The sequence below is a fragment of the Phalangium opilio genome, unplaced genomic scaffold (genome assembly GCF_054372755.1).
Source record: "Phalangium opilio isolate 3A_F unplaced genomic scaffold, DU_Popi_V2 ptg000009l_1, whole genome shotgun sequence".
NCBI lineage: Eukaryota > Metazoa > Arthropoda > Arachnida > Opiliones > Phalangiidae > Phalangium > Phalangium opilio.
The window spans coordinates 1,324,162-1,344,044 of record NW_028324146.1 but is presented as its reverse complement, the minus strand read 5'-3'; the positions used below and the strand labels follow the sequence as shown (position 1 = coordinate 1,344,044).

Genomic DNA, 19,883 nt, shown 5'->3' with positions numbered 1-19,883 from the left:
GTAACAGAGTATATACAGAATAAGCTGTCGTTCGAGATAGGGAGTTGCCTATCCTATAGCGTGAAAACAAATTTCCTCACGCGCATTCTTTATCCATGGTAGTTATGTTAATACCGGAACGCACCGGGAAACCAATGTCGTCTGCTACAATTTTCGCGAGTTCCAGAATATATGAGGTGAGTCTACACTAATTTAGTTTAATAGGCAATGCCAAGGCTAATATTAATTAATATTTTATTAATATTATTTGAAGATTATTGATTTAAAATGGCACGGCACAAGATTTGCGTGTACCGATCTTGCAAAAGTGACACACGCTCTTCTCACAAAGATTATATGAAAGGCGTTTGGTTTATTCCTTTCCCAAAGCCTCGTAGAAATTTAAATACTTGCGAGAAATGGATTAATTGGCTGGGCAGAGATGACTTCCCAATCGAAAGAGTTAATGGTCATACATATTTGTGTTCTAAGCATTTTGTCAATGGAAATGGTCCAACCATTGAATTTCCAGACCCCATTCATTCTCAGAAAGTAATTGAGGTATTTCATAGGCAATCCATTTAATAAAATATATATTTTCAACGTAATAGGATCTGGTTTCAATCTTGAGACCACAAGCGCAAGAAGCTAGTGGGGAAAAAATACTAGGGGATGTGGGAAATAAGCCTTCAAACGTTCAGCCAGAAAACCCTCAAAATTATGTAAGCTCGATGCGGCTTTCTCGCTCAGAATTAGGTCAATCTGAGGTTTTGGCCGAGGAAACCAATGAAAGCCTAAATGCTATGAAACCGTTCGACATTGATGAGCCTTTGAGCAATCAGGAAAATGGAGTAAAATATTAATTAGCCTTATTCCTGATCAGCGCCATCTACCCATAGCGGCGACTTTGAGAACTACTGTAAGCGGCAAGCCAATCAGATGTCGCTAAAATCTGGTGACGTCACTGACTGGCACTCTCGGGTCTTACCAAAAATGACGTCACCAGATTTTAGCGACATGTGGTTGGCTTGCCGCTTACAGTAGTTCTCAAAGTCACCGCTATGGGTAGATGGCGCTGATCAGGAATAAGGCTAATTAGCTGTTTTTTTTGCACGTTTAGCGTAGGGAATTGATTAAATACTTTTTGTCTTTGAATATTAGGTGCTTATTACGCAAACCGTAGAAAATAACCAAAACGTTTCGTCGGATAATATGTTGGAGAATAATGATTTTAAGATACTTTCAAAAAATTTTAATTGTCCTTTGGGCTGGTCAATTACTATCCTCGAAGATTGCCTACGTAAGGTGGGGTGGCGTAGCGGTTAGCGCTTTCGCCTCGCAGCAAGAGGATCCCGGGTTCGATCCCGGACTGTGGCACCGGGTGAAAAATCTGGGAAGAAATCCTTCTGCGTAGAGTTTGCAAGTTCTCTCCCCGCTTGTTAAAGGAGTTTTCCTCCGCGGTCTAACCCGGTTTCTCCTTTCCATCAAAACTTGCAGAGGTTAACGGTAATAGTTAGTATAGGGCGCTGTCGGTTAGCTGTGGCATAGGGGCTAGCCACCACCCCTCTATGCATTGTAAAGGCGTTAGATAAGGGGCAATAAGTCGCAAGATGACTTGGTCCAATTAGCTAGCTGAACTTTAAGATTAATGAAGAAACTGGTGCTACCGTTTTTGGTATTTCCATTAACGGTAGTTTGAAAGCAAAATATATGGTCAATGGCAAGAAATTCACCAATCAGAACTCTGAACCAAAATTTCCCGAACATGTTCGCTGTTCTAGAGAGCTTGATATGGTATTAAAAAAACTAAGTGAATCAAAACTTTGCGTTGGAAACCCGGATGAGGAATACGTAAAAATCTTTAAAGCTCGTAGTGAACCTTTGGGATTTCAAGGTATTGGTGGAGGCGTTCATAGTAACCGATGTACTCTGATTATCAACGAAAAAGGGAATAGAAAAAGATGTTTTTATTGTTTAAAACAAAGAGATTCATTTCGAGTAATCGCAAAGAGAAGAATTAAAAAACTGGAAAACAGCGTTACCCAATTGAAGAACATGTCTAGAGAAGAATTAGTAGTTTGTTTGCGGAAAAAGAGTTATACATTATCAAAGATGAAACGCAAAATGAGTCGCTTACGCATTAAATATGAACGAATTATCAATAAAAATGGATAGGAACTGGATACAGAAACAGATCAAATTTTCACATTTTAAATAGTCCTTGCTTTATCCATGTAACTACTTTCCCCAATCCCCAATCCCTATAAAGACTCCGCAGTCTGGAAAATAAATTTTTAAACTAGTCCTTGGGACCAGTGACCAGTGTTGTTCTAAGTGGCACAATTGTGCCTTTTCGGCACATTTTAAGATCTTCAGCACCGAAAGTACATTTGGCCTGTTTAAAGCACATTTTCAAATTTCATTTTTAACATTAGCGTCTATGGGACGAAAATTCCGCCACTAGGTGGCGCTAAAAGCCTTTCGTTGGGGGGGGGACGGAAATTTTCCTACCCCCAGGGGGGGAAAAGCACATTTTGAAAAAAGCTTCCATTGGATCAGCACATTTTACTATTGGGGAAAGCACCTTTCCAAAAGTCGAAGGAACAACCCTGCCAGTGACCCCCTAGCGTCCGAAATAATAAACTGGTCTCGGGAGTGGTCCCAGCCTTTGTTCTCCTATAGATTTGTAATTAATAAACTGGTCCCGAGGACTAGTAACCCCATGCACTTTTTGAATTAAAAAACTAGTCCAAGCAATTAATAAACTGGTTTTGGACCAGAGGAAGTGCACTGCTATTTCCAAGTCTGATAAAGAGTAAAGACAATAGAAGTATTGGACTATTGGTGGGAAATTCGAAGGTTTCGAAAATAAGGTGGTTCTATGGAAATCAGCTTTTAACATGACAGTCTATGAATGAAATCGAGTTTTTTTTGGCTGTAATTCTGGAAATATTGAAACCTTGTTTTGCTCACCAGATTAAAATTTCAAGAGATTTGAAGCAATATTTTCAGATTTAGGGCCAAACATCGGGGTTTCTCCCTGTTAAAAGCAGACTCCTTTGATCTTTTGGAGCCTCCGAAATGATCTCCGGATTTTTCCATAATTTTTACATTGCATTGGAAAACAATTTTTTGAATGGGCAGATTTTGCGCGAGGAGAAAGCGTGATCGAGCGAGCCGCGTCGAAACCAAGCACAGGTTCACCTCGCTTCCATGAGCGTTAGATCAAGTGGTTCCTGTTGCAGCCTTAGCCTAGGCGGTAAATTTAAAATGTTGCCAGACCGTTGGTGATGAGCTAAGAGAATCGATAGGCTTACATTTTAGCGCAAGAAAAATCTTGAAGGACACCTGTTGGTCAATTTTAAAAATTCTCCGGCAAAAACTGGGACACTGAGAGGAGTAAGGACAACCCACCGGGATCTGGTGTTTGGCGATCAATATTCAACAGCGCGTGGAATGATTTCCGGTACTAGAGTGCGTCGAACTCGAGGGCTCGGACAAGTAAACCTCCAGGGGGACAGAACCTCGCCTAACTAAAATTACCATAAGGAGAATAATGTCCTTATGAAATTACCTAGGTTGATTGAGACGCGCACCACCAAAGGGGGTATAAAGACGGGGAGTAGAAGGTTTGGGTTGGTTGTTTTCGCTTTGAAAGTTTTCCTCTAAGCTTCCGGTGAGCGCGCGTATCTTTCTCTGCCCTCTTATTGGTTGAAATGCGGTGAACTGGATATAAGAATGAAAATATAACAACTAAATTTAAAAAGAGAGAAGCGAGAACTCCCAAAATGCCTTGCCAAAGCTGCCAGCTTCAACTCCCCTTCTTTTTATCCTCTTTAAGACAGTAAATCATCAAGATTGTTTAAAAGAACTTGGTCCTAGATTTTTTCCTTTTTGCGTGAAATAATGAATACCTCAAATTGGAATTAAGTACTTATATCATAAGTAACTCGGTAACAAGAAGAAGTATGGCATTTGCCGCTGTCCTAAGGCGTTCCTATCATATTATGGATTTTTGCCTGTGAAAGGAAACAATTAAGTTGGCAACTTACAACGCGTCCTTATTAGGTCTTTGTCCACTTCAACATTATTCGAATTATTGTAATATAAAAAATATATTACACTTTCTGTGGGATAATAAGGAACAATTTTGTAAGACTTTTTTTGTGGTTTTGTAAATGGGGATGGGTGCTTTGAAACGCTTGTTATAGGGGTTAAGTTATAACATGAATCTATATAACTATGAATATACAGCTGCGTTATGCTGTCTAACCTCTCGATAAGGTTTTGGGCGGGGCTTAGCGAAAGGAGACATCAGTCACGTGTCTGCTAGTGTTAGGAGCGGGCGAAGGGAGGGGAGTCCGGGGGTGTGTAAATTCGAAACGTCACTTCCTCTTGTCTTGTGATTGGCTATTAGAGCTACGCAAAACGCTTCAAAGCTAGGAGGGTTACGCCCAAACCAAATCGACATGATAGAAGGGGCATATGATAGAGCTGTATATTCATAGTTATATAGATTCATGGTTATAACTAGTCTAGGGGGCGTTCCTTTGGGACTATAGGGAGCTAACAACTGGCTAGGGGGAAGAGAAAGTCTGACGGCAAGCAGGCCCTCTCTGGTTGGCGTTTTTGCGCATAGAATACTGTTTCCAACCGATAGGGGGATGAAACTCCAGTAAGAGATAGAAGGGTATGACGTTTAAGGGTCAGAACTGTTAGCTCCCTATTGGCTTTCTCCTTCCCTTATTCATTCCGGGGTTCATGGCGTCTAACAAGAGGTACTTTTCATTGGCCACAAAATTAGTCGGGTTTAATGGTCCGACGGCGCTGGCAAAAGAAGCTAATGAGCGACCCCTCTCTTTAGGAATGACCAGCTCAGTCCCTTTCCCTAATGACGCGCGGTGTCGTCCGACAAGGTTCAGTCTTCGGGTCGATAACAATGCAATCGACGCTGTGACATTTTAACATTGTCGAATACGACTTGATTATCGGAAGCGATAAGGCTCGTAGAAGAATAGGTTTGGTACTTGCGCGGAAATGGACTGTTAAAGGGGCTGGCCGGAGCTGTTGGGGTGAAGGGGGGGGTCAAACTGTTGGTTAGCATATTGCTCACCCGCCCACCGCGACGGTGGCGCCATTTCTTATGGCCAAAGAGCTGGGTGTTTTCCCCGTGAACTAAGGGCGGACTTCACCCCAACAGCGTCGGTTAGCCCCTTTAACCAACAATTCCGTTCGGCTGTGAGATTCTAGTTAATGCAAGATGGCTCTTAATAGTAGTAGGCACGTCATATTGTAATTAACACATGGAGGAACCAGCTTGACTGGAGGCGAAAATATTATACCCATTACAGAGAGGTCTTGAACCTATGGTTGACAGTTTAATATACTTAGCATACTTTGCGTTAGCATGGGCCTACCTCTCAGGTGGCATCTAGTGGACAAAATAGCGAAGTGCTTTTGAATGTTCACAAGTACAATGTGAATAAAAACTGAGGCATGGCGCTGCAATCTAGAGCATAAAGCATGGTTTTCACTTGACCGAAAAAAACTACTTTGCAGCTGGACGTCAACCGTCAGATTTATTGTTTACGTTGTCGCCCAGCATTATAGCGTTTTCACTTAGCGTAGTTGCCACAAATAATGGAACCAAGGCTTAACAGATAAACTGAACACTGCACTAATTGCGGCCCATCTATTGCCTTTCTTCTTTGCAATCTTTGTTCCTAATATCATCAGAAGTCCATTAAATTAGCCTAGGCTAATTGAATGGACTTCTGATATCATACAGATTTGTATTGTTCCTAACCTCTTCAATAAACCTTTCAGCATTGAACTTCGACATTCTCAGGGGTTTGTACTCGTTACTGACTCGATTAGGAACGAAATAAATAAAAACATGGCCGACCGCGGACGGTCTCTTCTGAACACGCGTGGTTGAAAATGACGTCACGCGCAGAGCGTTAACGTTGAACGCGGCCGAAAAAATAGAAAGCTAATATCGCCACACTTAAGGTAATTTCTGTCCAGCGTAACTAGGTTTTTTTTATTCGGTTGTCGCTTGACGTCGGGCGAAAAGTCGTGATTTACGCCAAGTGAAAACCATGCTTAAGGGTAACTTATGCTGCCGAGCATGTCAAACCCTCCTTTTCGTCTCCAGTCAAGATAGTTCCCCCAAGATTAACAACCGTAGAGAGGACCCCTTTTCCAGCGTGCTTAGAGAGTGGTACCGAGAGGGGAGGAGGACGTGACGTCAATATTGGTATGGCCTGAGCTGACGACTTCCAAGATGGTGGCCAAAACCGACGTATAGCAGGGTGTGACGTCACGAGAAAGTTCGTAGTAGCAGACTATACAAGTCAACCCTGATCTTAATTTCTTGCTGAATGCATTAGGCATATCCACAGTAAAACTCACCCAGATTCTCCATCCTCGACAGACGACAGGCTTTATATGATCAGTGAGCACAAAAATTTGTGCTCACTGATATGATTCAAAATACGTTTCTCTTTTCGTACAAAATTGCGCAACTAGGATATATGCTGATGCGCGTGCAGCGCGACTGATCTCGATACAAACATTACCAGAAGTTAATGACTTCTTATCCTGTATTGGACACTAAGGCTTTATATAGTATCCATCCCTGCTAGTCAAAATTGCCTATGCCAATCGTAAAAGAGGGTCGAAAGTTTCCTCCCCACTAGGAAAACGTTCTAGTCTACTGAAAAAAATCCCACGCCGAGAGGCTGTGGCTCTCAAACTGTGGGGCGTGTTCAAAACTTCTTCAGCGCCAATCGTTGAAAGCCGTCTGGCTAGAACTCTCAGAAAATCCATTACAATCCGTGGGCCTAGGACCCCACACTAGTTTGAACGGAATTTCTAGCAGTCTATTAAAACAGCTGTTCATGTCACCGTTTCTGATTCGTTACCTCAAACCACAGGACACACCTTAAAGTTTCGTTACTTGCCCGCTGCTGGCGCGCAAATCAGCCTGCCAGCTCAAAATGAGGGAAACGCCTTAGGTGGCGCGGTGATCGGACCTAATAAGAAGTTGGCTAACAGAGATGGTTCTGGATATGGTTAGAGTCCAATACTTCCCAGGATAAGAAGTCATAAACTTCTGACATTACCGGTCTGTTCTTTGTAACTGTCACGTGTTATCATCGTCAAGAGCGTTACAACAATAAGTACGAAATTCCCTCAATTTTAAGAACGTTGGTGTGTTAATGATTTTCGGAATAAAATTGAATTGCCAACAGGTCTGATCTGATTATTTCTTTAATTAGTTAGATGGAATCTCTCGTTAGAAGCAAGGAACCCAGGGAAGCAGTAATAGAGCCATTAATAACATTCATTACTTATTAGAGAAACCAACATACAGGTAACAGGTGGGGGGAGGTTACCCTCATGGGCAGAGGCAACGCCATGCGAGGACCAGTTCGCTACACGCCGGAGACTGGCCGACTCGCATTGCCTCTAACGGTGATTCTTGGCGCCAGGGGAATAGCCCAAGAAAGCCCCTGTGGTCTGTGCTTTTCTGCGAGTAATTAAGAGAATGGTCTATTGCGCCAGTTAGAGTTATTTGTTTCTCCCATATCTATTATCCCCTTTTCAGATACCAGGAATGTATGGAGGGGTTGGAATGGCTAAGGTCAAATCGTAATCGGCCTGAAATGATCTTGGAAACAACTGGCGTGGCTTAATTTACGCCAGTGAAGTCATAGCCTGACGTAAAATTCGTATTTACCACTCAAATTATTTTCATTCATTCACTGGCTGACAAAAACTTGTTTGCTATAATTCTCCACCCTCTACCCTAGGTCCTCTGCCAAGGCTGAGAGAATCGAATATGAACGCGAACGGCGGCGAATCAGCGCGATTAACTTTAAACAAGTTGTGAAAACCAAAATATTACCTCTCCGTGTCAAGAAGATTATATAACCTTAAGTATCCAATGAAAACGTCGACCTTTTTGCCCTCATCCTTTCCCGCGCTTTGCGCTTCCGCATTTCATCCTTACTCTCAACATTATCTTCCTCCATTTTACATACGAAAATCAAATACTCACGAAAAAAGCGGCTAAAACCTGCTGGCTCTTTACAACCACTTAATTTGACTTAATATCCGACTTCCAAACACAAATATTTACTAGTAGATAAATTGACAACCTACAAGCAAAGAAAAATTCTCAAGAATGGCTTCCGCAAATTTAAAAGGTCTATTTTCAACTAGGTGGGCGTATCTGATTAGATTTACAATATATATTTTTGAAATTTTTGGTCTGACTGTTATCTACACCTAGATGGTTTTCAGTCCAACAAACAAGGAGCATAAACACAATAGTGGAAGCTTCAGTCTTATTTAAAACATGTAAAACAATTATCATCTCTGCAAATTTTTACCAATGCCTAACCGTTTGGATTTTTCTAAAGCAATCTTAGCACCAAAAAATATATTTTGATACAAAATAAATGTTTAATATTCTTATTAAGAATAAAACGAGAGGATAAAAAAGGTCTGTCCTCTCGTAATTTTTCTAAGCTTTTATCATGATTACTCTATACAACAGTAACAAGCAGTATTTTTTTTTCGAAACAATCTCGCTTATGTTTATCCTCTCTAGACTTCGCTAAAAACGTATGACTCCTATGTAAAATATTAATAGACAGGCAAGGATTCGCACCATTAAAGAGGGAGCGCAATATTATCCATATTTTCATTTCATATACAGAGAAAAGAAATTATTATGTTTCTGAGAGGAGCTTCCCATTTTGGTTGTTGTTTAGAAAAATATATCGCAATGCACGGGCCTTGATAGATATAGGAGGCAATGAATGAAATATATCACAATGCACGGGCCTTGATAGATATAGGAGGCAATGAATGAAATATATCACAATGCACGGGCCTTGATAGATATAGGAGGCAATGAAGGAAATATATCGCTTCCACGGTCCTTGGTAGATATAGGAGGCAATGATTTAATCTCTCTCTTTGCATGAGAGGTTTATCTTTAATATTTAAATAAATATAATTATTTTTAATTATTTTAATCTTCAATAATTAACAATAATAGTTTAAAATAAAGTTATACCTATTATCTTCTCAAACTTTGCTAATATTGACGTTTAAATTGAAGCATACCCTTCTTATCCGATTCTTTTAAAATTTTGGTATATATATAGAAATCGCTTCCCTTATAATAGCAGAAGTTGATGGCTTCTTATCCTGGGAAGTATTGGACACTAAGGCAATATATAGTATCCATCCCTGCAAGTCAAAACTGCCTATGGCAATCGTAAAAGAGGGTCAAAAGTTTCCTCCCCACTATAGGAAAACTATCTAATCTACTGAAAAAATCCCACGCCGAGAGGCTGTGGCACTCAAACTGTGGGGCGTGTTCAAAACTTCTTGAGCGCCAATCGTTGAAAAGCCGTCTGTCTCTAGAACTCTCAGAAAATCCATTACAATCCGTGGGCCTAGGACCCCACACTAGTTTGAACGGAATTTCTAGCAGTCTATTAAAACAGCTGTTCATGTCACCCTTTCTGATTCGTTACCTCAAACCACAGGACACACCTTAAAGTTTCGTTACTTGTCCGCTGCTGGCGCGCAAATCAGCCTGGCAGCTCAAAATGAGGGAAACGCCGTTGGTGGCGCGGTGATCGGACCTAATAAGAAGTTGGCTAACAGAGATGGTTCCGGATATGGTTAGAGTCCAATACTTCCCAGGATAAGAAGTCATAAACTTCTGATAATAGTAAGGAAAAAGCGCAATTGCGAAAACCTTTCGTGGCGATCCCACCTTAGGGAGGCTAGACGTTTCTCGTAACCCTAGCTGATCGCCGCGTATATCCTAAAACCAAACGATGATATTGGAGTAGAAGCCAATGTTACAGATTGGTCTCTATGTGGAATAGACGGAAGACCAGTGGATGGTGGTGGTAGAAGCCAGTGTAAGTGCAGACTGGTGTCAATGTGGGATTGACAAAGAACAGAAGATGGTGGTGTTGGAAGCCAGAAAAGTACCAGACTGGTGTTCATGTGGGATGGACGAAAACCAAACATGGTGGTGTGAGAACTCAAGTATAGAGTAGCCAACGGATAGAAATACAATTTTCCAAATTTCTGTGAACTGTCAATGCGGTCCGGAAATTGGGAACACGTTTGCTCCGATACGCAAACTGCGAACGCGGTCACGTGGGTGTAACAACGGACAGACAGACAGACACACAGACACGGCCGTTACAGAACCTCTCCTGGACTACGTCACACGGAGAGGTAAAAATCCCTAATTGAGCTCAGCTACCCCTATTGGTTGGTTGAGGTACTATCGAGTTCATTTTAAGCTAAAATATAACGATAACGAAAGCGACAACCCCAGCCACTACTACTACGGCTCGGGTCAAACTAAGAGCCTCATCGTATACTACGATGTGGCTAAAAAGTCAAGAACCACCTTATCATTAAGTACAAACGACCTTCATCTCACTACTTCCTTAACTTTCTCCCTGAGAAAGTAAGTGCTTCTGGAAATAAATACGGTTAGTTTGCACGTTTTTAATGGGTTTCTAATTACGATAGAAATTAACTATTTAGCATAGTATCTGAATATTTGAAATAAACAGGTCATGATTAGTACTTGTAAACGGGTATTTTTCCTTCTGGCAAGTTTAAGAGAAATCTCCAGTCTATGTTTACGTTACTCTATGGGCGTTAACGAAGATAATTGAGGAAAAATATGTTCGCTAAAGTTGTATATCAGTTATTAATTCAATTAAACCGAATCATTAACGAATATTAGAAATGCATTACGAGTTAATAAGAAATGAATTTGACTCTAGCTTGAGTATAAACACCGCGAGTCGAAGTGTTGATCGCTGCACAATTGGTCTTTCCGTCAAACAACAGTCATGTCGCTAAGGATATTGCTTTTCGCGTTTGAAGTAATTCATAAATTGATGTTATTTATATCGTCTCTGTTTAAGGGTATTCCATTACCGCGTATTTCGGATTCGTACCCAAATTACGGTTTCAAGTCGGTCTTCGCCTTTGGTCACACCAGATTTCTAAAACTATTTCCACCCGTTAAAGACATCACCACTTCAACTTGTGAGTTTGACTTTTAAAAATAAGTAGTTTTAATCATAGAAATAAAATCGGTAAAAAAGAATAGATATTTGTGATTTTTGGTCGTGAAAAATCTGTGCATCACTGATAATTGGTTCTGCTATTATTAGATTTCTTGGAAACCCTTATGGGAATGGCCACGTTATTTCGTCAAGAAGGACTTTTTCATTTCGATATATTTAATAGAAAACTCGTAATGTTGTTTGATCCAGATTTAATTAAGGTAAGGCCTGTCTTCAGTGTGGTGACAAATTTGGAACTGACCTCGCTAATTCTCACCGAACTGACCACTTATTTCCAGGTTGCGCTAACCAGTAGTAAAGAAATCAACAAAGCCGAATTTTACAAGTTATTTCACATGTTCTTAGGAAATGGTTTAGTAACGAGGTTAGAGTGAAAAAACATTAAAGATCATATAATGAGGCACATTTCAAAAAAGCAATTTAATAGAAATTACATCGGGAGAATCCAACATATAGGGGCGAGGCCGACATTGGGGTATTCTTCTCCCTCTCGCCAAGAAGCTCCGCTAGAGGCAGTGCGAGTTGGCTAGCCTTCCTCCGCGTGTAGTGAACTCGGGCTCCATCTGGCGTTGCTTTTTGGACAGAGGGAGAACACCCCAATGGCAGCCTTGCCCCTTTGTGTTTTTTTCTGTACGTTATGTTTAAAATAGCCTATTGTCGAATTTTCAGCAATGGTGACTTTTGGAAGAAACAGAGGAAATTACTGAATCCGATGTTTCATCTTGGGAGCATCAAGGAGTTCGTTCCCATGATTAACAAACACGTCAAAATGATGATCTCTCAATTTCAAGAAGACATTTCCAAATCTCATTCCAAGATTATTGATGTATCTGATTCAATCGAGAAGTGCGCGTTATACGTAATCATGGGTAAATTGAGACTCATTTTATACTTAACATTGAAGAGATAAATCGAAATGAAGTATGGTACCAAACAGTCAATCATTAAATTACAACCAGACATATATTTAGTTAGAGTAACGCGTAACCATGGACTTCATAATTTGGAAAAGGACCAGCGCCAACTAATTTTTACCACCCTTGAACTGTGAAATTAGGTTAATGGGTCTCGTTTACTTCTCCCTCATTCTTGGAAGTTTTGAGGGACCTTGATATACCAGGAAAATGCTAATCGTCATTTACGTCCCGCCGGTTTTTAGGAGTTATACCATTCGTAATGATATTCATATTATTAATCTGGTTCAAAATTCCAGGACAGATAACGATTAAGTAATGGATAAGACATTCACTAGCCATTAATTAGGCTAGTTTAGGGTTTAGGTTTATGCTTATGCTAGGCTAGGTTAGTGTTAGTGATTGGTTAGGCATTAAAAAAAACATGGACTTTTTAATGCGAATTTTATCAAAATGAATTAATGAACCCGCACATTTTGGAGGTATTCGGTCTAATTGGATACGACCCAATGGTATAGGAGCCTGTTTAGTACATAAATGTTTGTGTGTGTTGCCCTAATTATTTTTCTGTTCTTATAGACGCTGTTTCTGACGTAGATTATCAAAGTAACAAATACCTTGGAGACATCGTTTTCGAAGCCGTTAAAAGGTACCTTGTTGTAGCCATATCTAACGTCTTTGTTGTCCATATACCGGATGTTCCGTTATATTTTGGCCTTTAATTAAAGATGGATCCAGAAACCAATCAGTTCTTAAGCATCTAAAAATAAAAATATTCATTATTATTAGATGCGAAGAAAGCTTCAGTTACCGTTTAATTCGGCCATGGTTGTTATCGGATAATATATTCAAATTGACAGCTAAGGGAAAAGAAACCGTAAATGCTGTAAAAGTAGTAGAGGAGACGTTCCAAGTAAGTAGACACTTTTTGAAATTGGGACTTGACACATTACGTAAAAAAATATGAATTCATTCGCAGACGTTGATGAAAAAGAAAGAAAATATCAAAACCCATGACGACAACGTTCGAAGCGTAAACTTTATGGATATCATTCTACAAATGCTCGAGGAAAACCCCGAACTAATGAGTGATAAACAATTTCGAGACGAATGCGTGACTCTCATTGCAGCGGTAATAAACAACAAAGTGCTCCGCTCCAAGTGTAAAATTGTTACAATAAAAGACTTTGGCAGGGTTTCGACACCAGCACTACCGCTACAACATTTACCCTATACATGCTCGGTCTTTACCCAGAGATTCAAGAAAAGGTCTACCAAGAGTTGGCTTCCCTGTGTGGAACGGACATCGAAAGAGACATTGAATACACCGACCTGAAACACTTAACTAACCTCGAAAACGTCATCAAGGTTAATTTTTTTTATTCTATAGCTAAAGCAACTGCATTACAACAAGTTTTACACTATTAAGTGAAAGCCAACTTAACCCTTTTCAGGAATCGCTAAGGCTGTGCCCTCCACTTCCTTTCATTGCTCGCGAGCTAACGGAAGACTTACAAATAGGTTCGTTTTCAGCTTACTAATTTTTTTCGTACTAGAATTAACATTAATAATTCACTATTTCACCTATATCTCCTCTATTTGTTCTACGTGTAAAATTTAGAACGGGATATTTGGTTTTATCCATTATCAATTATATTTCAAAATGTCTTGATAAAATAATTCCATTGCAAATTTCAGGCGAGAAAATTCTTAAAAAGGGTGCAACGTGTCTTATCTTGATTCAAGGCGTTCATTACGACCCCAGAAATTTCCCCAATCCAGAAATATTTGACCCCGACAGATTCAACCCGGAGAACAGCGAAGGAAGACACCCATTTGCCTACATCCCATTTGCAGCTGGTCCCCGCAACTGCATAGGTTCGTCAACACCTTTCTTTCAATAATTATTAAATTCATTTGATTTCATCTGTTTTCCAGGACAAGCATTCGCCACGATTGAATTGAAAGTATTTTTAGCGAACTTTCTTCGCCATTTCCGAATCACTTCCCAACTACCGAGAGATAAGGCAATTCCTGGTTATGATATTGTCACCAAATTTCATAAAATGCCGCTCCATTTCGAGCCCAGAAACCAGAAGAATTGAAAACATTTGACATTTATCGGACTTAATGTTCTATTTGTCAATAATAATTGTATATATATTTGAGAAAGTCTCTTGTTAAATTTCGAATTTGATTAAACGAATAGCTTGATTGATATGATTTCAGTAACACAAGAGGAAATTAGGGTTCATTTGAAGTGGTTTTATGTGTGTTGAGTTAATTCTTCTCAAGGATGGGACCGAAAATCCCCAGCTATTAAGTCTCTTAAGAACGTTCTATTCTAAACCCGTTACATTTTAGCTTTGCAATTAATCCGTAATTAAGCATTGTTTTATTAAATTTGAAAATTGTAAAAAAGAGTTACATTCTAAATAAAACATTATACAAATCACATTTTCAAGGCGTTAAGTGTCTACACAGACAGGAAACTTTTTGTCAAGGTACTTTTAGTCGTTAGGAAAAATATATAAGACTCCTTTAATAAGGCGGAATGTAATTAGAAACGGAACCATTATATCTAACACACCATTATTATGTAACCATTTTGTCTTCGTAAAGAGTCATTAATTTTGAACCTTGAAAACGAGATTATTCATTTTGAATGTAGTTTCATATTTAAGATATCAAGACTGTACGCCTCGATGAATATTTTACGTTTAAGGATACTGGAGCTCGTAATGTTAAACAAATTGCGAAAGAAAGTACATTAGCGCTGTGGCATGAGTTTACAGCAGTTTTCCTGACTTTGGATGGACGTAAAACAAGTTTGTGGGATCCATTTGTAAGATACGATCCTCTTTAGGCTTTTGGAAGTATTGGGAAAGGAACAACATTGTCATCGTCAAAGAATTCACCCGGTTGGATTGCGGCAACCCTGAAGTTTAGGGTTAATTTGATGGGCGGCTTTATCGACATCGATTTTTTGGAAAGCGTATATAGGCAAAATATTCTCTTCATAGACCGGTTTGTTGGGTTGTTGTGGGGGTATCGGGAATGCGGGCAGGGTAGCTAGAATGAGAGTTTCATTTTCAGGCGGAAAGGGCACTATATAACCGGAAGTTCGAAAAAACGAACAGTAAAAACATCGGTATCCGATTCTCGCAGCGCTGCGTACGATAGATGTTTCTGAACATAGCCTATAGGTTCTCATATAGTCTTTGGTTAAAATCCGTAAATATATTGTAGGCTCTTGTCGATTGTGATAAATAAAATTGGTAAAGAAATAAATGATAATTTGGACGAAAAAAAACTTTTTTCATACATTTTAAGACTACATCAAGTGTTTTTACAATGGATAAAATAGGAGCACCAAGCATTAAAAGATCATTCCGTGAACACTTTAAACGGCGCATTATAAGATCACTAGAACCATGGAGAAAGGGGGGGAGGAGTCGAAATCTTGAGACGAACTCTGCCCCGACCCGCGATATAATTTCCCTCAAAAACGGGAGGACGGGGTGGGTTGAAATAGTGGGGGTCGCATCATCCACATCGTGGTAAACACACGTGACCTAGTTAGCTGGCGCCGTCTGTGGCACCATGGTGGGAGAATGCTTCATCTTGAGTATAAACACGGCAGGTCGAAGTGTTGATGGCTCAGTTATTCTATCCATCAACCTCAAATCATGTCGCTGAGCCTCTGAGGATATTTCTTTTCGTGTTTGAAGTGATTCATAAATTGGTGGCATTTATGTCGTCTCTGCTTAAGGGTATTCCATTACCGCGTATTTCGGATTCGTACCCAAATTACGGCTTCAAGTCGGTCTTCCCCTTTGGTCACGCCTGACTTCTATAACTATTTCCACCCGTTAAAGAAATTAGCTCTACAACTTCTAAGTACAAAGTTTTTAAAAATTTATTTCAATAAGAAAAAATGTTCTTTTAAAATTGAACGTGACTATCCAGTTAAATAAAATCAGCAATGTAATTTACATTCAAATATATAACGTAAAATCTTTATTATTGTTATGTAAGCAAAATAAAGTGTACATCCCCAGGGTATGGCGCTAAAGATATAAGCTGTTATGTCCGATAACAAAAGCACAATAACAAAAGTACAAATATTTAAATGATAAAATGTAAGTTCCTAAACTCGCCAATAGAGGGGACCACTTAGTTGGTATTAAGAGCCCAGGGGCATTCCCTCCTGGGATAAAGACATTCTTATTCGGGCCCTCGATCGAGGCAGTCCCTTGTGTACTACTATCGCTAATTTAATAAACCTAGTATTTGATTTTGAATTAATCGTGAATTATTATTACACTAACAAACACAACATAAGCTAAACTTTAATATGAATATGTGAAACAAACATGTTCAATTCTTCTGGTTTCTGGGCTCGAAATGGAGGGGCATTTTATGAATTTTTGAGACAAAATCAAAACCATTAACTACTTTATCTCTCGGTAATTTGGAAGAGATTCGAAAATGTCGAAGAACGTTCGCTAGAAATAATTTCAATTCAAACGCGGCGAATGTTTGTCCTGGAAAACAGTTGAAATTAAATTATGTTATTAATTATTGAAAGAAAGGTGTCGACGAACCGATGCAATTGCGGGGACCGGCCGCAAATGGGATGTAGGCAAATGGGTGTCTTCCTTCGCTGTTCTCCGGGTTGAATCTGTCGGGGTCGAATACTTCTGGATTGGGGTAATGTCTGGGGTCGTGATGAACGCCTTGAATGAAGATAATGCACGTCGCACCCTTTTTAAGAATTTTCTCGCCTAAAATTGCAATGGTGCTAATTTATTTAAACGTTTTGAAATATAAATGATATTGGATTCAAGCCAAATGCTCTGTTCTAAATTTTTGACGTTTAACAAATAGAGAAGGAGACTTTTAATCACTTATTTGCGAGGGAACTTGGTGAGATAGTGAATTATTAATGTTAATTCTAATAAGATAAAAATTAGTTAGCTGAAAACGAACCTATTTGTAAGTCTTCCGTTAGCTCGCGAGCAATGAAAGGAAGTGGAGGACACAGCCTTAGCGATTCCTGCAAAGGGTTAAGTTGGCTTTCACTTAATAGTGTAAAACTTGTAATGCAGTTGCTTTAGCTATTGACCAAAAATTAACCTTCGCGACTTTTTCGAGGTAAGTTAAGTGTTTCAGGTCGTTGTATTCAATGTCTCTTTCGATGTCCGTTCCACACAGGGAAGTCAACTCTTGGTAGACCTTTTCTTGAATCTCCGGGTAAAGACCGAGCATGTACAGGGTAAATATTACAGCGGTAGTGCTGGTGTCGAAACCCTGCCAAAGTCATTCAGTATAACTTTTTTGCACTTAAACGGCATTATGTTATTTATTACCGCTGCAATGATAGTAAAGACTTCGTCTCGCAATTGTTTATCGCTCATTAATTCGGGGTTTTTCTCGAGCAATTGTAGAATGATATCCAAGAAGTTGACGCTTCGAACGTTATCGTCGGGCTCTTCCATATTCGCCTTAATTTTCGTCAACTCCGTCTGCGAATGAATTCGTGGCTTTGTTCGCAATGTGTCAAATCCGAAATTCAAAAAGTTTCTTCTTACTTGAAACGTCTCATCTATCACTTTAACAGCATTAATGGCTTCTTTTCCCTTCGCTGTCATTTTGAATAATGTCTCCGGCATCAACCATGGCCGAACTAATCGGTAACCTAAGCTTTCTTCTAGGCTAAAAAATTCACGACATTTTTGTTAAATCATAGTAATTAGGAGCTTATGAACTGATTGGTTTTTGGAGATCCTTGAACTTTCGAACTGTTCCTCACTTAAAATTATATTAAGTGTATGTGGGCAACAAAGGTGTTAGGTATGGAGTCAAAGAAAAGGACTTTAGTGGACTGGCAACGTTGAAGCCTTATCTATCGTCTTTGGGTGCACATACTAACTTTACGATACTTGGGCGCAAGGTTCTAAAACTGGCATCCTCTTTTGAAGAAGACAAACAAAACAGTTTAAACTAGGGAAAGCTGGGGCTTACTATAGTTAAATCTTCAAGAGGAATTGGGTTTATGGTGGAAGGAATTAAGTTTTCTTGTTGGTACCTTTTAATGGCTTTGAAAAAGATATCGCCAAGATGTTTGTTACTTTGATAATCTACGTTAGTAGCAGCGTCTATAAGAACCAATAATTAATGTTGACTTTATTCTTAAAGAAAGCTCGAACATTCGCGTACAAAACCTCTTATCCCTTAGCCCTCTCAGCCTATGAGAATTCAACCAATCCCGTAGGGGTAAGAGGTTAGATATAGCAAACGCCACTAAAACAATGGCGGCGCAGTAGTCCACGTTTTCAAGACTAATCAAATGTTAATTGTTTCGCAATAAGAGATCATTTATTTTTTTTTAATACTTTCCGCTTTATATATCTGACCTTTTCGTTAAAAAATGTTTAATTTTTCATTCCGCCTCCAAAAAATATATCATTTAACCAAATGGAAAATTTTCTCGCGAATTTTTTGAAAATGAATCCTCACATTTTGGTTGTTTTCGGTCTAATGGGATGCGGCCCAATGGGACATTCGTTTTAATGGGATTTGGTCCAATGGGATAAGAGCCTGTTTTGTACACTCAAAATTGCAAATTATAGAAGGGGCAGTAAATGAGACCCATTAACCTAAGTTCACTGTAACATGCACGGTCGCAAAAATTACTTGTCCATGGTCACGCGACACTCTTCAAACTAAAATATATCTAGTTTGTAACTTCTTTATCGGTATATCGCTTCAATGTTAAATATCAAAAGGTTCTGAAGTTACCCGCTACTATGTAAAATGTGCACTTCTCGATTGATTCCGCTATATCTAAAGTATCGGAATCAGATTTGGAAATGTCTTCTTGAAATTGAGAGATCATCATTTTGACGTGTTTGTTCATCATGGGAAAGAACTCCTTGATGCTCCCAAGATGAAACAACGGATTTAGCAGTTTCCTCTGTTTCTTCCAAAGGTCTCCCGTGCTGGAAATTCGTCAATAGACCGTTTCAAAAATTACATACAGAAAACTCAACACACAGGAGCGAGGCCGCCATCGGGGCCCTCTCTCCAAAACGCAAAGCCAGACGAAACCCCAGTTCACCACAAGCGGAAGCGGGAGGCTAGCCAACTCGCACTGCCTCTAGCGGTGGTTCCTGGCGAGAGTGAGAAGAATACCTCAATGGCGGCCTCGTCCCAATGTGTTGGATTCTCTGTATGTATAATGTCCGAAATAGTCTCTAAAATTCCTTTCTTGAAATTTACCTAATCATAAGAAGTAAATTTTTTTAAATCTTACCTCGTTACTAAACCACTGCCTAAAAACATGTGGAATATCTTGTAAAGGTCGGCTTTGCTGATTTCTTTGCTACTGGTTAGCACAACCTTGAAATAAGTGGTCAGTTGGGCGCGAGTTAGCGAGGTCAGTTCCAAATTTGTAGCCACACCGAAGACAGGCCTTACCTTAATTAAATCTGGATCAACCAATATTACGATTTTTTTATTCAATATATTGAAATGAAAAAGTCCTTCTTGACGAAATAACGTAGCCATTCCCGTAAGGGTTTCCAAGAAATCTAAAAATAGCAGAACCAATTATCAGTGATGCACAGATTTTTCACGACCAAAAATCACAAATATTTTGTCTGTGAAATATGAGAGTTTTGCTAGTAAATGCCTTATCGCCATGTCTTCCTAAATACTGTTTCATTGGTGATACAAATCCAGAATTAGTCAGATCTGTAATGGCAGAAGTAAAGTAAGGGACTAGAAGTATCGAGGTAACCAAATTCTTCACTTGGTGAAAGTGAATATTCTCGAT

At 39.5% G+C, this 19,883-nt stretch overlaps 3 protein-coding genes across 3 annotated transcripts; 2 read left to right on the top strand and 1 right to left on the bottom strand.

The window, feature by feature from the left end:
* The first annotated feature begins 113 nt into the window (after window positions 1-113).
* On the top strand, window positions 114-2,154 carry LOC149713046 (uncharacterized). The gene is made up of 5 exons (XM_089849383.1): window positions 114-176; window positions 254-531; window positions 591-830; window positions 1,141-1,284; window positions 1,624-2,154. Exons 2-5 carry the CDS (start codon window positions 268-270, stop codon window positions 2,152-2,154), a joined length of 1,179 nt encoding a protein of 392 aa, XP_089705509.1. The 5' UTR covers window positions 114-176; window positions 254-267.
* A 5,048-nt stretch (window positions 2,155-7,202) lies between these two features.
* Window positions 7,203-15,893, top strand: LOC149713045 (cytochrome P450 4V2-like). The gene is made up of 15 exons (XM_089849380.1): window positions 7,203-7,235; window positions 7,342-7,458; window positions 10,965-11,088; window positions 11,217-11,329; window positions 11,408-11,493; window positions 11,799-11,998; window positions 12,623-12,692; window positions 12,833-12,956; window positions 13,023-13,175; window positions 13,238-13,411; window positions 13,498-13,564; window positions 13,742-13,921; window positions 13,982-14,070; window positions 14,910-15,038; window positions 15,687-15,893. The coding sequence occupies exons 1-15, from the start codon at window positions 7,203-7,205 to the stop codon at window positions 15,891-15,893; spliced, it is 1,866 nt and encodes a 621-aa protein (XP_089705506.1).
* Window positions 15,894-16,624: 731 nt separating this feature from the next.
* LOC149713044 (cytochrome P450 4V2-like) lies at window positions 16,625-19,119 on the bottom strand. Its single transcript, XM_089849372.1, has 9 exons — window positions 19,103-19,119; window positions 18,848-19,047; window positions 18,071-18,204; window positions 17,984-18,018; window positions 17,638-17,761; window positions 17,416-17,571; window positions 17,183-17,356; window positions 17,036-17,102; window positions 16,625-16,830 (listed from the first exon to the last, which is right to left on the bottom strand). The coding sequence occupies exons 1-9, from the start codon at window positions 19,117-19,119 to the stop codon at window positions 16,625-16,627; spliced, it is 1,113 nt and encodes a 370-aa protein (XP_089705498.1).
* Window positions 19,120-19,883: the final 764 nt, after the last annotated feature.